This window comes from Zingiber officinale, chromosome 5B (assembly GCF_018446385.1).
Source record: "Zingiber officinale cultivar Zhangliang chromosome 5B, Zo_v1.1, whole genome shotgun sequence".
Classification (NCBI taxonomy): domain Eukaryota; kingdom Viridiplantae; phylum Streptophyta; class Magnoliopsida; order Zingiberales; family Zingiberaceae; genus Zingiber; species Zingiber officinale.
The window spans coordinates 92,247,029-92,265,179 of NC_055995.1; the positions used below are offsets into that span (position 1 = coordinate 92,247,029).

Here is an 18,151-nt window from a genome sequence, read left to right on the forward strand (position 1 = left end):
CTTAGTAATCCCGGCTGTATTTTGATAATCTTAAAGTGTGAAGATTATTTTGAAAAGCGAGTGAATTATAGGGTGTGAAATGTAATATTCTTAATAATATTTGCTCCCCATTTGTTGCTCGCTTATAAGGATGGCAAGACAACTACAGGTGCTTCGATCTCCAGATCTTTTCGCTCTCCTTGTCTCATTGTCAGGAGCGTTTTCCTCCGGGCGGCGAAGGTGAGCTATCTTTCGATCTCTCCTTGTCTGTTGTTCAGTTGATTGTGATGGATCTTGTGCTCAAGTCCTCTCTTCCGATCTCTCTTTCTTGAGTGTGGAGGAGGCCTGATGAAATCTGGCGAGCTGGCCTTCTGGGGTTGATTTGATCTTTAATCGACACCGACACTCGGAACTACTCGCGCTTTTCTTTCGTCGGCTTTGATTTCACTTTGGTGTTTTTGTTGTTACACTTATGTTTGTATCTAGCTAGTTTCGGCGATAAAATTAAACATGTTGATGGGAAACGTATATGTAGTTTTGAGTGCGTAATTGTGAGCTGGGTCAGGTTGAGGGAATGTTCGAGGTTGGGGGAAAGAGCATTGATCTTATGCTTTTGGCGTTGTGTTTATGATTCCATTCTGTTCTGATGCTAAAGGAAAGAATAAGAATAACTCAACTGATCTGTCCTGCTTTATTAGTTAATAATGTTAATATTGTGTTTCGAGAGTTGATTCCTTTTTTTGTTCTGTGAAATCTTGCATCAGATATCTGAAAGAAATTTAGCTATTGAGATCGAAATCATTAGCTCGTAGGCTTAGGTTCCCGCAAAAGCAGATATCTCCAAGAGGATGTGATGAACCATGAGCCTTGTTTTTTTTTTTAATAAAAAAAAAATAGTTGATTTCTATAGAGACTGCACATTTGTGAAGATCATTTGTAATGAATAAAAAGATGGTGTTTCATATTGTGAATTACATATTGATATTATGTCAGTTTTTTAGCGATTGAGATTCATTTATGTGAGGCTTGTTTACTTGGAGATGCTTTGCCACAATGCTTTGTTTTCAATAGACAAATAGCCTAATGACTGCATTTCTGATGACAGGAATCATGCAGGGAGCAATGCACGCACTTCGTTTGCACGGGAATGTTCTTAAGCGAGCTGTTCTCCAACACATGCGGGTGAATGCAGCAATGCTACCTACTGTGTTTCCACGCTTTGAGTCAGTTTCGTCGTCGTCGCCGTTGGAAGAGCATGGATTTGAAAGCACAACTATCCTGGATATTCTTACAGATAAAGGGAAGAGTGCTGATGGCTCCTGGCTGTGGTGCACAACTGATGACAGTGTTTATGATGCAGTGAAATCTGTATGCTGCTATTTTTATGTGCTAATACTTGTTAATATTCTGGAACATCATATAATCTGAGTCCTATATTATAGGCATAGAAATGGCCATTGCACCTATACCCTTGGGGATTACCATCTGCTTTGAATGATCTTATAAAAATTGATGGCTATGCTCTATTTTTTCTAGATGACACAGCACAATGTTGGAGCTTTAGTGGTGGTGAAACCAGGAGAGGAGAAGGCAATTGCTGGAATTGTTACTGAAAGAGGTAATTGTCTGTCAAAACTTATTTTTGCTGGCTGTAAAATGGTGCGGTTAATCGAGCTCATGGTTGCATGGATGAAGCTAAACATTGATGTTAAACTATAAGATGTGAAGTGACTTGAAGCCACTCCTACAGATACAATGAGACAGATGATCTCAGAGATTAATTAATATAGTTGTAGTACAAATCAGTTTGTTCAAGATTATGGATAACTTAATAGTTTCTCTGGCAATTAAAATTGTTATTATTGTGCTGTTTACAGAAAGCTGTTCTGGTCTATTGTTATTTGTCCCGTAAATGCACAGTTTTAAAATTTCATCAACTTTAAATTTTCTCAGTATTACAAAAGTTATTATTTTCACATATCTTTTACACATATATATGTTTCAGAGAAATAAGTTTCCACAAGAACAATTGATTAGCAGATACAGTTCTTCACTTGAGAACATCTTTTAGAAAACTAAGAACAAATTTTGATAATGATTCTTTTAATTCTGTTATACATGCCAATACAAATTGCTGTGTTGATAATGGTTTCTTTCCTTGTTCTTTAGATTATCTTCGGAAGATCATTGTTCAAGGAAGATCTTCCAAGTCAACTAAAGTTGGTGACATCATGACTGAAGAGGTAAAAGTTAGAGCAAGTATTTTAGATTAAGCATCTTGGTTAGTAAATGTTACACTTTTTCTACAAGGCAATCCGCATTGAGAGGAATATTGTACTACACTAGGCTCCCTTTTTCGCCTTAATTCTATCTACGTACGTAATTCATCGATACCATAAATTTTGTATAGGTGGAAGTATTGTCTTCGAATTTTGTGCTTCTACTTCCATCTCATGCCTGCTCTTGTTCTTATATCCAGAATAAACTGATCACAGTGACTCCAAATACGAAGGTTCTGCTGGCAATGCAGCTGATGACAGGTTTGGTATATCTTCTCGGAGCAAGATTTTGTTAACAGGGTGTCTAAGTCTCTGAGACATTGCATTGATATCTACTGTATCGTAGAGAATCGTATTAGGCACATCCCAGTGGTAGACGAGAAAGGAATGGTGGGCATGGTCTCAATTGGTGATGTCGTTCGAGCTGTCGTGAGCGAGCATCGTGAGGAGCTGAAGCGCCTCAATGCTTTCATACAAGGGGGGTATTAGAGCAAGTAATTTTCAAGCCTAATAATGGTAGTTGATGATGGCGATAAACTTAGTTTGCTTTGCTTTGAGCAGACCACAACCCATGTACAGAGTTCCTTGTTTCTGGCTACTTGCAAAAGTTTATGAATAAATAATCTCTTTGGACATGTTGTGGTTGATCGAGTATTATGCAATTTGGACAATCAAAAATATTATCCAAAACTCATGTTTATTTTATTTTTTTTTGAAGCCTGATATAATCATTAGAATTCTTTCCTTTTTAATGGCCAGTACAAAACAGATAAACGCTATTATATTTGATTACGTCTGCCTTACCTTTTGCGCTCCTACCAATCAATGAATGTTGTATACAACACTATATGTTAAAAATCAAAATTAACACCATATTAATGTTATTATTTTTGAAATTTAATAATTGATTGGAGAGATAAAAAGAAAAAATAAATATGTCATCCTAAGAAATTTGATTATGATATAAGCGGAGACGCCCCTACAGTCACACCAACTTTCCCAACGAACGGTCTCTTTCAAGAACAAAAACATGTCCCCTGCTTGGCTGCTTCAATCATTCTCTTTTCCTTTCATGCTCACGTCACTGTCTGTGCGAAGATGGGCAATGCCCGGCACCTCTTCGACTGCGTAGCTGCACTCCATGTCTCTGGTCACGCACTCAGAATGGCTTTTTCTCTCTCGTCGCCATTCCTGAGCGAATTGAATGAATAGCCAGGATGACCAGTACGGCCATAGTAAAGAACAGAATTATTCTGAATCATGTGCATCAAAAGCAGTGCAGTGCAGTGCTGCGTATCGTTGTGCGAATTGATCTTGTCTTTTACAGCAGCTGGACGGACGATCATCCAGAGCCCACAGTACTTGCTTCAATCCTAGTCGGCAGAATAAATGAATAAATTCACCGATCCAATCCACCGTCTTTGATTAAATCTGTGGAGAGAATCTGCCATGGCCATGGAGAGAATCCGCCATGGATCCTTGTCCTCCGCCTCCGTGAGGCGCTTTCGGTGGGTGTTGGTGAAGGCGGCCGGGGACGGGAAGAGGAAAGAGGAAGGCAAGGTCGTGCCGGCTGACGTCGACGAAGTGATATTTGCCGTCTCGAGCGCCTGCGACGACGGTGACCGCGAGGGGACGGAGGAAGAGGGGCGGAGGAAGAAGGCGGCGCCTGCTGGGTCTTCCTCCTCCTCCGTCTCCTCGTGGTTCCGAGCCGCGGTGGCCGGCTGGCTACGACCGTCGGGCTTGGGCCCCCGCGTGACCGGGACGCTCTTCGGGCGCCGGCGTGGCGGCGGCCACGTGCACGTCGCCTTCCAGGCCGACCCCCGCGCCTGCCCAGCCGTCCTCATCGAGCTGGCAACGCCGACGAGCACGCTGGTGCGCGAGATGGCGTCGGGACTGGTGCGCATCGCGCTCGAGTGCGACCGCCGCCGCCGTCCAAGCGGCGGCAGCAAGAAGCAGCAGCAGCTGGTGGAGGAGCCGCTGTGGCGCGCCTACTGCAACGGAAAGAGGTGCGGGTACGCGGTGCGGCGCGAGTGTGGCCCATCCGACTGGCGGGTGCTGCGGGCAGTAGAGCCGGTGTCGACGGGCGCCGGCGTCCTCCCGGCATCCAGCTCCGCCGGCGAAGCAGGGGAGACGATGTACCTAAGGGCCAAGTTCGAGAGGGTGGTGGGGTCCAGGGACTCCGAAGCCTTCTACATGATGAATCCCGACAACGACACCGGTCCGGAGCTGAGCATCTACTTTCTCAGACTCTGACACGTGTCTTCATTTAATAATTGCTTTGTGTTGGCTGATTAAGTGCATTTTCTTCTCATAATCTCCTTATTAATGGCTTCATCTTCTCTGTTATCATAATTAAATCCCATGATTTACCAAATAATCTGGGACGGATTATTACGAGAAATAAGAGGTGAACGTAATCATCTTTTTTGCAATAATAAAATTCCTCACCCTCTAACCACGACGTACTGCAAGGGACGATCAAGATAAGGGTGGTTTCAGGGTGGTTTCCACTAAAACATAAGTTGTATGGATGCCCACAAATAAATACCAATTAGAAATTAATAGATTAAAAATAGACATGATCAAATTTAATACTCAATTTAGAAATTAATGAATAAAAAAAACATACCAAGCATCAAGTAATACCAATTAGAGCATGATAGTTAACACACTTTTACAATTATGGGTATTAAAAAGTGCTCTTCTTTTTTTTTATTAAGAAGAAAATAGTTATTCATATGAACCAAAGTAACAGTGAAAGCAACAAGTTCCCAATACATTTCACCTGAAAGTGTTTCAAAAAGCAGGAGGAGAATTGCAACAAGCAATAGCATAACAAGATATGTTCCTCATAATTTTGGATAGTGAATAAGAACCACACCCGATAAAGCTCTTTGTAGAGTCTAGTAGCGTATCTCCCACACTCTGATGGCTCCATCTGTGTATCCAGTGAATAGTGTGCTGCCGTCGGCGCTCCAAGTCAAGCTCGTGCAGTAGAGCATCTGGAGAGACGATCAAGGAAAAAATATTCGATCAGAACTTACCGAAAAGTTGGAACACAATGTAAGTATTGATATCTTGTCTGAAGACAAAACCACAATATAATGATTAGTTTTGGCTAGGATTATCAGTGTGGGAAGGAACAATTCTAGTTCAAAAAACATACAATGAGAATTTGCAATTCTAAGTGTTAAAACAAATGATATCAACCAGAATAAATATTTTGATCTAGACCTAGCACTGTGATCTTATCATGCTAAACTAATCACAAATCTAGGCGCGGTTCTGAATTCTGATGTTAAGCTTCTATCTGAACAAACTGTGTGATGACAATTTCACATTGATGAAGAATCCAACAAGAAAAACAACTAGTCAAACAAGTCCAATCATGATGGGATTAAAACAACTAGAGTTTAGAATAATATATTTTAATAAGAGGGATTTTTTTGGTAAAAACATATCTTGTATTTATCATGAATAATTTCCCTTGACGTTAACACTAGTTGTTTGCTCATCCACTCTTGCATTTTATTTTTTCCTTATAGAGGAAAGAAAATGTCTAGGTGTTTCACAATATACAAATAATATACACGATATATACAGATGAGCCTACACTGCTACTGCTACACGCATCAAAGAAAAAAGAAATAAACAGATTAACTGAGAATTGAGACTGACTCTCCAACTGCATATGCGCGCGCACACAAAAACACAGATGCAGCAAAAGAAGAAATCAAGAATGATTTCAGTAATGTGGTTTAAAATGAGAACAAGACTTCAGTGACAGTAATTGGAATCAGGATAATATTCACAGCTTCTGAAATCAAATTTAATCCTAGATGACAATGCTATGGACAAATTGTAGTTTAAATTCTTGATTCAGTTGTTTTTCCAGAACCAGTTGCATGTAAAATTTAAGAAACTGAGCAAAATCAAGAGACATCATAACCAATCTATTTCGACAAAAATACTATATGGATGCTATTATAGACTTATTACTATTAAGCTATATTTAGAGTTGGTGGAACAAAAGTGTAATATGAATCAGAAACAATCAATAATAAATTTAATGATATCTCCAAGAAATTAGAATCATTCCACTTGAAGTCAAAAAAGGTTTAAAAAAAGTGAAAAAAAAAAATGTAGGAGAATATATATATAATTGTCTCAAGGAGAAAGTTGTTCAAAAAGGCAAAACTAAAGTTGAACCAATTAATTTGACTTTTGTCCAAAATTGGGCCTTCTTCGATCTTGTGAGGTATGTTGAAAAGTCAACTCTTGGGGGCCATATGTTGGATCCATCCAATTGTAATGTCAAAAAGAGTTAGAAGGATGGAGGTTTATCAGATAAGGATTCCACAATCTCCTCAGGTTGATGGATAGCTACCAAGAATTTCTAGCATGCAGGGAGTTACACTAATAATCATCTAACTTCTTTTGCCTGTCATTCATAGTTAAGTTTAGGCTACTATCACTATCTGATTAGGGTGGCAATCTAGTCACATAACTTTTCTCTTTCAATCCATTCCTAGGCATGTCCCTCCAACATTTGTTTAGCTAACATTTCTGTTCCTCTATCATTTATTTGCTGAACACCTACATACTTTATGAGTTGGCATCCCCCATGGTCAGTTCAGCAAGGATGGATGGGTTCTTTCCAATGATACAGTTGCTATTCGTCGAAGAATAGGTGAGATCTGGTGAATCCGGCATGAGCCAACATAATACAGATTGATTTGATTTGGGGGCGGAAGCTGACTCAACTATGGAGCAATGCAAGTGTAGATGCATTGAATGGGCATGCAGATACTGTCCCATCAGGCAGCAAGGCAACAAAACAAGTTTGCAGCTTGCAGTTTGGGCAGTTCACAGGAGGCCATGCGTGGGCAATGACAAAATTTGTTGGAGTTGAAATGGACAACAACAAGAAGCAGAAGCGGTGAGAGCCAAGCAAACTCACAGTAAGTGTGGAGGGGCTATGCAAAGAGGGAAGGTGCTGCTTTAGAGAGATAGAATAGAGAACCAATTACAAAGAGAGAAGAGGGCAGGGATAGAAAACAGCTGAGAGCAAAGAGAGGAGGAATAGAGATATAGCTTATTTTGCTTGGGTTTTTTGTTCCATCAACATCATCAAAGTAGTTTGCTATGGAGACTATTTCCTCCTTTTGGCTTAGTTCGTTAATAGTTCCATCACCAGTTCATTGAAGATAAGGATTGTAACATATACGTTCTGATACAATTTTTTAACTTATAGTCAATGCTCGAGAAGCCATGCATTGACACTGAACAAAGAAGAGGTAACTGAAGAATATAATTCAGTTACATTTTAGCCCATGTTTAATAATTACAGAAAATGTACAACAGAAAACGTGTTGTGATCAATGCAAGTAAACAACTCAATGCAATATAAATACTTGATAAGGATGTTCTACAATAGCAACAAAAACTAAGCATGATTCAATCTTCTATTCTTGCAACAATTAAAGTCATAAAAATTTCTTGATCGTCTCTACAATAGGAATATATACGAGGCTAGTTTTACAAATTGATTTAGTAAACAATAAAGATGCAAGTTGCATGATTAGAATATGCAATCTAAAATATATATTAAAGTATAAATAAAGAGATATGGAATAAGAATCAAGTACCTGGTTCTTGGTGGCAGTTGCCTCAGGTTTAAGATCCTGCACAACGGACTTGCTCTCGAGGTCCCAGATCTTGACGCTCTCCTGTGTGGCAGCGCAAAGCCAATACCGACTGGGGCTGAAGCAGAGGGCGTGAATGATGGCCCCTGCGTCAAGGGAATAAAGGCGCTTCCCTTCAGCAAGGTCCCAGAGCAACGTGACTCCATCCTTGCCACCACTAGCACAGAGGGATCCATCAGGGCTAACAGCAACCGTGTTAACGTAGCCAGAATGTCCAGCAAGAGTGGATCGCAGCTTGCAGTTGGTCAAGTTCCAGACTTTAACAGTGCGATCCCAGGAGCCAGAAATGATGTTGGGTGATAAAGCGTTAGGACTGAACCGAACGCAGCTAACCCAGTTGGTGTGCGCATCGGCATCCTGAATGGTGTACTTGCATTCTCCGAGGGTATTCCAGAGCTTGATTGTGCGATCGCGGGATGCCGACACGATCTGGCGGTTGTCGACGGAAAAAGCGACGGAAAGGACGTCCTTGGTGTGACCAGTGAAGCGGCGGGTAGTGACTCCAGTGGAGAGGTCCCAGAGCCGGAGATCACCATCCCAAGAGCCGGAGAGCGCGAACTGCCCATCGGAGGAGAGAACCACGTCCTGCACAAAGTGGGAGTGACCGGTGAGGCGACGGCGAGGCACACCGTAGGAAGATCCCCCTCCGGATCCATCGACCGCGGCGGCGGGGGCGTCCTTGGTGAGCTGCCAGACCAGGACGGATTTGTCGCGGGACGAGGAGACGATCATATCGGAGTTATCGATGGGGGCAGCGATGGCCGTGACCACATCGAAATGGCCGCGCATCGTGCCGCGCAGGACCAGGGTGTCGGCCATCTTGCTGTGAGGAGAGAAAGGCGACGGCTCGGTGGCGGAGGCAGTTGCTGGCCGAGAAGGGGAAGTCTGCGATGAGACTTTTATAGGAAGGACGGGGCGAGCCAATCGACTTGGGATTAGGGTTTCCTTCAGATCCAGGCACACATCAGGTCGGATCCGATTCGTCAGATTTGATTCGGATCCAAAAAGAAGCAGACCGGAATCCGATACAAATAGAATGCTTTATTTTACTAATCTAATTTTTCATAAGGTTAAACGATAGCATTTCCATCTGTAGAACTCTACTGATGCCTCGTGTTTTAATTCTCGAACAAAAAGACTTACAAAATGCTTTAGAAACTTTACTCGTAGAAAATTCAATATTAATTTTATATAAATTTTTTAACTATTTTAAAAATAAATTTAATTAATTCAATGTTAACTAATATAATTTATTTTAAATTTAATTTAATTAATTTAATTTTAATAAAATTTTAATTCGATTCAATTAACAATTAACCAACGTACAATGGAATAATCTCACTCCGACTCAAAACATATGAAACCACTAGCCACTTTACTAAAACACACTTCTTTGCAAAGCATAAAAATAACAAACGACTTTTGCATTCATTTATATGATGATAATCTTGCCAATAGCTCAATGTAGCAAAGTTTGATGACCTCTTTGTTTATTCAAGGGAAGAAGGAACACAACATCAGGTGTAAAAACAAGCATCCTGCCTCAATAAATCCCGTGATTTATTGTTCGAAATACTTAAACCAGTCGATCTCAATGCCTAGTTCTTCACGGTGGTGACGTGCTTCAGAAGCATTTGAGCCACATCGTGAGAAATATTTTCTGCTTGTGAGTTGAGGTGCTGGATCTTCTCATCAGTTTCTTGTTCGAGTCGCTTAACATTAGCACCGGAATCTCCACTGCTCTGTTTTATTACTAGCAAGTTGTCAAATAAGGTGTGTGATAAGTAATAATATTTACTTGGTCATTTGAACGCAAACCTGAGCAAGCTTCCTCTGGAATTCAGCTTCCATTTGTGCACGGTATGCAGCGACCTCCTTCTCTGCCTCTTCTTTAGCCTGCTTCAGCCTGGCAAGTTTAGCTGTGCACAAGAAAACATAAATCACATTTTATCATGCTCAAATGCTGAAGCCCCTTAGTATATTTTGTAAACATGGGAATTCCCCTTGAACTTTTTTTTTTAAAAAAAAAAAACTGAATCAGTTTAAGATAAACATGCACAAGCAACCCAACCTATTTAAGGTTCATCAATTCTGTATGCTAAACATTAGATGTTGATCATGACATTAAAATTTCAGAGTCATAGTAGATCCGGTCAGCAGGGTGAGAGTATATTGTAGATTGATTATTTTAAAGAAGTATAACCAAATAATTGAATGTTCTTTGGTGATCAAGGCCTTCTAGATATTTCGTTAACATCTCTTTGTATGAAAATGAGACAAAGATGAATCTGTGCACTTCATTGTACTAGCACTGAGTTTGCAGCTAGACAAAAAATAGAGCAATTTTATCACTTTTTTTAAGAAGATAAAGCAAAATATATGTGAATAAGAAAAACAATGTAACAACCATATGGCCCAACCATTTTAATTTGGGTATGTGGTCTTAAGCTGCGACTGAGCTCTATGTTAAGGAATATTATTAATAATACCACATAATTAGTTCAAAGTTTTTATATTGGCCTTCCTTTGCCCCTCCCACCTCTGAATAGGTGAGTAAAGATAAGCAGAATTCTAAATTTTTTCGTAGTTCCATATGCATTCACATCGGATTCCGCCAATGTTGCATCTTTACTAACAAGAGGATAGGCTATTGCAAACAGATGCGTTCTTTAGTTGCATCTTAAACATTAAATCTAAATAGTAGAAATTCCTTTTTTAGATTATATTTGGTATATCATTGTCTCCTGGCTACCCTCCTAAATTTCTTTCCATGTTTATATATGTGAATTCTTATCTGTTGTTCAGAAAATAGACCTTTAGAAGAGCTTAGTAATATAATCAAATCATTCTAAATTATAAAGATATATTAACTACTCATAATATGACCTTGCATACTAATCAAGATATATTCTATATATTGTGCTGACTCTAACTAGTTAGGAGGGTATTTGAAAAAGTTCAAAGAAATCTAAATGACTGAGATATTAGTGCTAAATAGGAACAACCAACTCAAGCGTATAAAATTAATGATGCAGACCAGAATAGCTTGGAAGTCTAGAAGAGTTCAGGAAGATAACTAAGAGATTTAAGTGATTGACCTTTCACAGAACTAAATGGGATAAGATCCATGTAAATGACACCAAAAATGTTGAGATTTATGTAGCCAACAGCTAAATGATAAAAATTTCTTATAAAAAAATCAAGGAACATATAAAATAAACTCCAGACATATTTTTATGCATCTGAGACTGAAAAATCATAAAATAAGGAACTAACCATTTCTAGCCTCATTGACAATGTGTTGTGCTTCCTGCTCTGCAGCCAACAATTGTTGAATTCCACTTTGACGCCTGCTAGAATCCATCTTCAATCTTCTGTGAAGAAAAGAAAACAAGGAGCAACTTCATATGTATTTGATAGAGGTATATAAAGGGGGGGAAATATAAAAGTCAATGAAAATAAAGTTCAAAAGATAACGCCTGATCATTATAACAGAAAATCATCCCGAAGTCATGTTTATCCCAACTATTCTGGATCCGCATGAATTGTGTGTCTCCAATGAACTTTATGCAAGGGTGTATTGCTGGCAATGTTCAAATTAATTAAATTATTGTCAAGTATTCAATCCAATGGTCATTTTTAAACACGTTCATACTATCTCAATCTATTTTATCATCAATTAAGCAAAACTTAATTGCTTTCATATATAGTATTTAATTATCATTTTTATTTCCTCCACGCATCCATCTAACTAGTTTCATCCGTGTTATACAAACTTTTTGTACGTATTGCTACATAACATCCCAACACTCAGATACAAAAAGTCTGAGTGAGAATCAACACTTACGCAAAAACATTTGACAATGCAAAACAGAAAAATTGATTGATAGTTTAAAATAAATGTTTAACAACCATAAATTGCTTGTGATAAAATATATAATGTCTTAACAGCTGGTTTGCAAGCCTAATCAACACTTCTTTTACATAATTTCAGATTCCTGAAAGGGTTCAGGAATTATTTTACAGGTTTCCAAATGCATAACAATCGACTCAATAATAGATCCCAAGAACAATATAAATGCCTGCAATCATATACAAATATGATCACAAACCAATAAAGTATAACCAAGATAAACTAGCCAACACATCACAAATCAATAAAGTATTACCAAGATGGATTGGCAACACATTCTGATAAAGGATTAACATTACAAGTATGTCGACAGTAAAATTTGTCTTTGGATTGTACTCATTAGCTTAAATTATCAATAAAAAGGTAAATGCAATAATGGTGTTCGGTAACATGTGTAAAAATAATGTTCTATTTATCATTTGTGTATACTGAATTGGGTAAGTAGCTTACCCTACAGAAAAAAAGAGAGGAAAGAACAGTCTTAATAAAGGCCTTGAAATTAACCATCTGATCTTGAACCATCTTATAATTTATATTTTTGTTAAACAAAAATGGAACAAAATACCACTATGAGGTAACCATAGAACAGATAAGTTTATAGCTGATAGCCAGTTCAAGTCTTGTCAAAACTTGTGACATCAAATGAGACTGAAAGATTGTGAATCATGATCCAACTGGCTTCAGCTCATTCATAAGGTTAAGATTGGTTTAGAATTTATACGACCAAGTTCAACTTAAAATGCAACTGTTGTACAAAAAGCACAAAGCAGTAGCTTACTTTGACCATTCATGCACACAAGTGGATATCAGAATAAGAGTGTTTCATACAGCACGGAGAGATGTAAGACAAACTAATAAGATTGATTTATTTGTTTGCTTAGTTATCATTGACGGATCCTCTATCTCTTATTCCTTTGACAAATAAACAGGGTTCTTATTCCGTTGACAAATAAAGAGGGGAGACAAGATATTTGAAGTGATAAATCTAGACATCCAGCCTCCCTAGCTCATCTGCTCAAAATCAGATTGAAAACAAATTAACACTTAATGTCCTCTTCTTTTACATCCGTTCGAGGAGACATTTTGAAGGATACATAATTTTTTTCCCATTTCTCTCCATCTTTTTCATTTATTCTATCTACCTTTCAATTTATCATCCCTCTGAGAAAACAAGGCCTTAATCTTCGAGAGCTAACAAATTGGTAAAAAGGCATAATTTTAACATATGAGCTAACGTGATCTACCACAGGAAAGCTTCCTTGCAAAATAGATACAGGTTGGACCTAACCCCGATCTAACAAAAAAAGTCAACCTTTGCAAGGTAAAGAACGAAAACACGCAAAGCCCTTGAGCGACCGGTGCTCCTCCATGAAATTCTTTGTTCGAATGCTAAAAAGAAAACGGCAATCGTGCTTTCAATCTCGCAGATCCAACAAACTACCGTAGGCACGAAAACATTAAGTAAAATCAAAAGAAAATTTGCCGATCATTAGCCGACGAAGAAAAAAAATACGAGAAGGGACTATGATCTACCTCCGACGGCGAATGCGACGCCGAGTTGTGCGGCCCTAATTTCTGGGGTTCCACGCGCGTTATGTGTATCGCGAAGTTGCGTCCAATAAACGAAGAAGGCCAATTCATATCGTTGGCTTGCAAATTTGCAGTTTGGTGCTAGAGTTTCTCATATTTTTATAATATTCCAGTTCTCCTATTTCTTTTTATATTATATAAAATTATTTTCTAAACAGCATCATAAATATTATATCACTTGTATAATTTTATTATTAATATAAATAACACAATTCAGAAAATTAATATGTTTGAGTTGATATGGTAACTTGAATAATCTGAGACATCCTCTAAACCCACTTAGTGTCATCCTCTCAACATCCTCCAAACCTGTGCTAGTTTATGGCTCCACAAATGTCGCTAAACGATCGTCAAGTATCGTTCCAACTCAAGCAAAGATGACCGCAACAAAAGCTCCAACTCTCTTCAACCATGAAGCAATGGGTGATGTGGTCGAAGTTCAGATAGTGTACTCAAGAATGCTGTAAAATGTTCAACACTGAAGCACAAGTACATGTAAGATTTTGAAGTTAGGGCATCAACAAAATATTGAACACTGTCCATCAAAGGGAACCCTATGACATACCTTCTTAGGTTCATCCTAGGGAATACGATCAAGACATAGGCAAAAGAAATGGACATTTGTGTATGGTACAAGAACTTTTGAACTCAAGAACACATCAAAATGTTCTTCAGGCTCTCTAGATTATGGCAAACTTGTAAGAAGTTTAAGCTTTAAACTGCCATTCTCTGCGGCACATTGGACAGTGTGGTTGAGGTGTCTGTGAGTTAACCCATTTGAGTATGCAATGAAGATGGAAAGCATGGTTACAGGCACCCCAAATCAACGAGCAGTCGTCGCCAGGAAATTTGCAGTCCGGACAACAGCCATCGAAAGCCATTCTACAGATCCCACACGTTTCGTCCTGAGCATCCCAGGTCCATGAAGCCACAGCATGCCACTTCAGAAATTTTTATCTTCATGGTCTTTACAGAGAAATAAAACCTGGTCAGTGGGCAGTGACTTAAACAGCTAATGCATGAAATAAGGAAATGTTAAGTTTTCTCTCTCTCTCTCTCACACACACACACAAAAGAAATCTAAAATGATTTGTAACAATGAGATAAACAAAGTGAAGGATCAATTGCCATCGTTGTATCTGAATAGCACATCAAACAGAGAGACAAAAGAATGTACAAGATTGAGGATGAATCAACCACATTAGCATATCAAAAGCATATCCGTTTATCTACAGGAAGAATGCACAAGATTAAGGATGAACGAGGAGACAGAACCCTTGCACTAATCAACAACATAAGAATGTTAGGTAGTCAATTGAAGCTCCATACTTGCCATAAAGAGGGGAAGAAGTCTCATATTGCATTGGCAATACATTGAAAGGCAAGAAGTTGTTATGGTTTTGCATAAACTATGAAAGACAGAGACGAAATAGATGGACTGCAACTAATGGGCTTAGGGTATCAGTATACAAATATAAAATGTCTTGAAAATATGAGTAATCGACACATCTCATAAATGGTTGACAGAAGGAATTAGTAATATTGAACTAATAATTTAAAATAAATGTCCAATAACGATAAATTGCTTGGCTTGTGATAATCTACACACAACAAAAATGTTTGACAATGAGAATTAGTAATGTTGAACTACGAGTTTAAAATAAATGTCTAATAAAATATATAATGTCATATCAGCCAACTCGAAAGCTTTAATACTTTTTTTGTGCACAAATTCATATCGAGGTTTAGTTTACAGGTTTCAAAAGAATAATACTTTACTAAATGTATATCCTAAGAAAAGTAAAAACAATTTAAATGCTTGAGATCATATAAAAAATATGATACCAGATTAATAAGATATAACCAGGATGGATTGGCAGCACATTCAAAGAAAAGGGTTGCATTAAAAGTGTGTACACAGAAAAAAAAAATGCAACTTTGGGTTGTAGTTTTTATTCTACATTGTGTTTCCAGAGCTAGCGCAACTTGAAAATAGATACATATATAAACAATACAAGGAAATTACCAACAAAAAGCTAAATAGTAACAATGGCGTTGAGTAAACTGTGTATCGGAATCATCTATTTCTCATTGCGTATACCGAATCGTGTAAATAGTCTACGTGCAGAAAAAAAAAATGGGAAAGAAAAACCAGTCGAGCTTTCGAGCTTGCAACTTCAACCTAGAAATATTCAGGACGAAAATTCAATGGAAATAGAAAAAAAAATTGAAAACGAACAAGAGAAGCAAGTCAATGACAGACCACGATCTAAACCATGTATAGAGAGGCGACGATTAATAGATGAAAAAAAGTAAGAGAAAGAGACGGATCTACCTTCCTCCTGGAAAAGAGGGGTCTGGGCGGAAACAACGCCGAACTGCGTGACCTAGATTCTCCGCTTCCACCCGGCGATGTTTTAGTAGCTGACTGCCTGACTCGGCGTTGGGATATTTTTAGTTTAACCCTAGGATTTCCAAATCTTTTATAATATTTACAGAGTTTTATCCAAATGGTTCTTGCGTTGTATTCGAGTAGGGTACCATCGTATGAGGAAGGGTGATAATGTGAGGGTGTGTATGTGGGTCAGTATCATTTAGATTAACAAATCTAAGTGTACATTGTGCTTTAGATTTACTAGGTAAGTGAGTAACGGAAAATCATCGATTAATCGGTCGAACACGTGAATTATAATAAAAAAAATAATCATGGATTCGAATAGGGACATTAGGAGACATCTCTGCTGCTGCTGCTGCTAATTATAAATAGAAAAATGATATATTTTGAAAAAAAATTAAAAAAAAATATTAAAGAATAGACATATGATGAAAATCATAAAAAATAAAATAAGCAAATTACTTTCCCCCTCAATGCACACCTCCTCCACCTCCCCTCTCTCCTTCGCCAAAAGACGCATGTAACTTCCTGTTTATTTTTTTATTTTTTTTTATTTTTTAATTTTTTTAATTCATACTTATGTATTCATACTTACATATTTTTAATTTTTAATTTTAAATTAATTTAAATTTTTTATTTTTAATTAATTTTATTTTTATTTTTTTTATTCATACTTATATATTTTTAAATTTTTATTTAGTTTTATTTTTAAAATTAATTTTATTTTAAATTTTTTTCATTCATACTTATATATTTTTAAATTTTTATTTAGTTTTATTTTTAAAATTAATTTTATTTTAAATTTTTTTCATTCATACTTATATATTTTAAAATTTTTATTTAGTTTAAAGTTTTAATCAATTTTATTTATTATTTTTCATTAATACTTATATATATTTTTAATTTTATTTAATTTTATTTAGTTTTATTTAGTTTTATTTTTTAATTAATTTTGTTTATTATTTTTTCATTAATACTTATATTTTTTAAATTTTTTTAAATTTTTATTTAGTTTTATTTTTAATTAATTTTAATTATTATTTTTTAATTTTTTAATATTTATTTAGTTTTATTTCTTTAATCAATTTTGTTTATTATTTTTTTATCAAATTTTTTAATTTTTTTTATTTTATATAATTTTTAAATTACTCCCTTCTTTTAAATTACATTCCTAATTTGACACTTAAATTACCCGCATCCAACTATTAACACATGTCATAATCTTCTCTCCCTTTAAATGGGTCACTCGTTACGGGACACGCGCTTATTTGTGGTACGAAGTAATAGGTGCGTCACCACCAAACGCATCGGAAGCAGAATTTGGAGGTAATATTGATTAAGATTTCTATTTTTATATGTTTTTATACTTTTTTTGTATTATTACATGTACTCTTCATTTGAAAAAAATATGTTTATTTCTAAGTTATGAATGTGTTCATTATTAATTGATAGTATTTTTTTTTAGTTTTAAATATAAACTAAAAATAAATAAAAGATTATAAACATATAAAAAAATTATTGAAAAAAATAAAACTCACAAAAATTTGATAAAGAAATTGATTAAAAAAATTAATAAAAAATAAAATTTAAATAAATCAATTGAAAAAATATAAGTATTATGAAAAAAATAATTAATTAAATTAATTAAAAAATAAAAACTAAATAAAATTAAACTAAATAAAATTAAAAATATAATTATATGAGAATTATTTTTAAATAAAATTAATTAAAAAATTAAAGCTAAATCAGAATTAAATGAAATAAAAAAAATTAAAAAAAAAGATAGAGAAGGCTACATGCGTCTTTTGGCAGGGAGAGAGGGGAAGGTGGAGGAGGTGTGCGTTGACCCGGGAGGGGGGAAAAGCAGCTCTCTTTAGGTAATAAGTTTATGTATCTATCTAGGGCGGTAAATAAGTCAAGCCGAGCCGAGTCGAGCCGAGTCGAGCTTTGGGATGTTCAAATTTGTTTGATAAGATAACCAAGTCGAGCTTAAAATGAATCAAGTTTTTGAAATGAGTGTTCAAATTTGGCTTGGTTTATTTTTTATGAGCTTGAGCTTGTTTGAAATTTGGCTTGAGCTTGGTTTATTTAGATGGTATCAAGCTCTCAATTCAAGCTTGCCTTGAGATTGGTTTGAGCTTGGTTCATTTAGATGTTATCAAGCTCTCAATTCAAGCTTATTTAATTGTTTGAAATTTTTAGTTATTTGATTGATTATTGAGCTTGATAATTTAAATTTATTTATTTTATTTTATTGTTTATTTAGCATATTGAAAAGAGTTTTATTAAT

General features: G+C 36.4%; 5 protein-coding genes across 7 annotated transcripts; 2 read left to right on the forward strand and 3 right to left on the reverse strand.

Moving 5' to 3' along the window:
- Nucleotides 1-102: 102 nt before the first annotated feature.
- Nucleotides 103-2,893, forward strand: LOC121985010 (CBS domain-containing protein CBSX3, mitochondrial-like). The gene is made up of 6 exons (XM_042538243.1): nucleotides 103-219; nucleotides 1,085-1,347; nucleotides 1,516-1,597; nucleotides 2,149-2,222; nucleotides 2,459-2,519; nucleotides 2,605-2,893. The coding sequence occupies exons 2-6, from the start codon at nucleotides 1,090-1,092 to the stop codon at nucleotides 2,745-2,747; spliced, it is 618 nt and encodes a 205-aa protein (XP_042394177.1). The 5' UTR covers nucleotides 103-219; nucleotides 1,085-1,089; the 3' UTR covers nucleotides 2,748-2,893.
- A 647-nt stretch (nucleotides 2,894-3,540) lies between these two features.
- On the forward strand, nucleotides 3,541-4,610 carry LOC121985012 (protein MIZU-KUSSEI 1-like). Of its 2 annotated transcripts, XM_042538246.1 has the most exons (2): nucleotides 3,541-3,832; nucleotides 3,947-4,610. In XM_042538246.1, the coding sequence occupies exons 1-2, from the start codon at nucleotides 3,708-3,710 to the stop codon at nucleotides 4,509-4,511; spliced, it is 690 nt and encodes a 229-aa protein (XP_042394180.1). In that variant the 5' UTR covers nucleotides 3,541-3,707; the 3' UTR covers nucleotides 4,512-4,610. The 2 variants fall into 2 exon arrangements, with proteins under 2 accessions (XP_042394180.1, XP_042394179.1); XM_042538245.1 differs by having other exon boundaries at nucleotides 3,543-4,610.
- Nucleotides 4,611-4,945: 335 nt separating this feature from the next.
- LOC121985011 (guanine nucleotide-binding protein subunit beta-like protein) lies at nucleotides 4,946-8,861 on the reverse strand. Its single transcript, XM_042538244.1, has 2 exons — nucleotides 7,907-8,861; nucleotides 4,946-5,260 (listed from the first exon to the last, which is right to left on the reverse strand). The coding sequence occupies exons 1-2, from the start codon at nucleotides 8,780-8,782 to the stop codon at nucleotides 5,162-5,164; spliced, it is 975 nt and encodes a 324-aa protein (XP_042394178.1). The 5' UTR covers nucleotides 8,783-8,861; the 3' UTR covers nucleotides 4,946-5,161.
- Nucleotides 8,862-9,372: 511 nt separating this feature from the next.
- On the reverse strand, nucleotides 9,373-13,558 carry LOC121985014 (V-type proton ATPase subunit G 1-like). 2 transcript variants are annotated; one of them, XM_042538247.1, is made up of 4 exons: nucleotides 13,410-13,558; nucleotides 11,240-11,337; nucleotides 9,782-9,882; nucleotides 9,373-9,705 (listed from the first exon to the last, which is right to left on the reverse strand). In XM_042538247.1, the coding sequence occupies exons 2-4, from the start codon at nucleotides 11,325-11,327 to the stop codon at nucleotides 9,562-9,564; spliced, it is 333 nt and encodes a 110-aa protein (XP_042394181.1). In that variant the 5' UTR covers nucleotides 11,328-11,337; nucleotides 13,410-13,558; the 3' UTR covers nucleotides 9,373-9,561. The 2 variants fall into 2 exon arrangements, with proteins under 2 accessions (XP_042394181.1, XP_042394182.1); XM_042538248.1 differs by having other exon boundaries at nucleotides 11,240-11,334; nucleotides 13,410-13,538.
- Nucleotides 13,559-13,629: 71 nt separating this feature from the next.
- On the reverse strand, nucleotides 13,630-14,419 carry LOC121985015 (anaphase-promoting complex subunit 11-like; the record flags this gene model as incomplete). The annotated part of the gene is made up of 1 exon (XM_042538250.1): nucleotides 13,630-14,419. A coding segment is annotated over one exon (246 nt), but the record flags the coding sequence as incomplete, so codon positions are not given.
- Nucleotides 14,420-18,151: the final 3,732 nt, after the last annotated feature.

What these genes read in the sequence shown, in the direction of transcription:
- LOC121985010 (XM_042538243.1), top strand. Translation starts at nt 1,090, where the DNA reads ATGCAGGGAGCAATGCACGCACTTCGTTTGCACGGGAATGTTCTTAAG. An exon ending in TGGAATTGTTACTGAAAGAG is followed by an intron (nt 1,598 to 2,148) that starts GTAATTGTCTGT and finishes CTTGTTCTTTAG; the next exon opens with ATTATCTTCGGAAGATCATT. An exon ending in GTGACATCATGACTGAAGAG is followed by an intron (nt 2,223 to 2,458) that starts GTAAAAGTTAGA and finishes TCTTATATCCAG; the next exon opens with AATAAACTGATCACAGTGAC.
- LOC121985014 (XM_042538247.1), bottom strand. Translation starts at nt 11,327, where the DNA reads ATGGATTCTAGCAGGCGTCAAAGTGGAATTCAACAATTGTTGGCTGCA. An exon ending in TGTCAATGAGGCTAGAAATG is followed by an intron (nt 9,883 to 11,239) that starts GTTAGTTCCTTA and finishes TCTTGTGCACAG; the next exon opens with CTAAACTTGCCAGGCTGAAG. An exon ending in TCCAGAGGAAGCTTGCTCAG is followed by an intron (nt 9,706 to 9,781) that starts GTTTGCGTTCAA and finishes GTAATAAAACAG; the next exon opens with AGCAGTGGAGATTCCGGTGC.
- LOC121985011 (XM_042538244.1), bottom strand. Translation starts at nt 8,782, where the DNA reads ATGGCCGACACCCTGGTCCTGCGCGGCACGATGCGCGGCCATTTCGAT. An exon ending in CAACTGCCACCAAGAACCAG is followed by an intron (nt 5,261 to 7,906) that starts GTACTTGATTCT and finishes TCGTCTCTCCAG; the next exon opens with ATGCTCTACTGCACGAGCTT.
- LOC121985012 (XM_042538245.1), top strand. Translation starts at nt 3,708, where the DNA reads ATGGCCATGGAGAGAATCCGCCATGGATCCTTGTCCTCCGCCTCCGTG.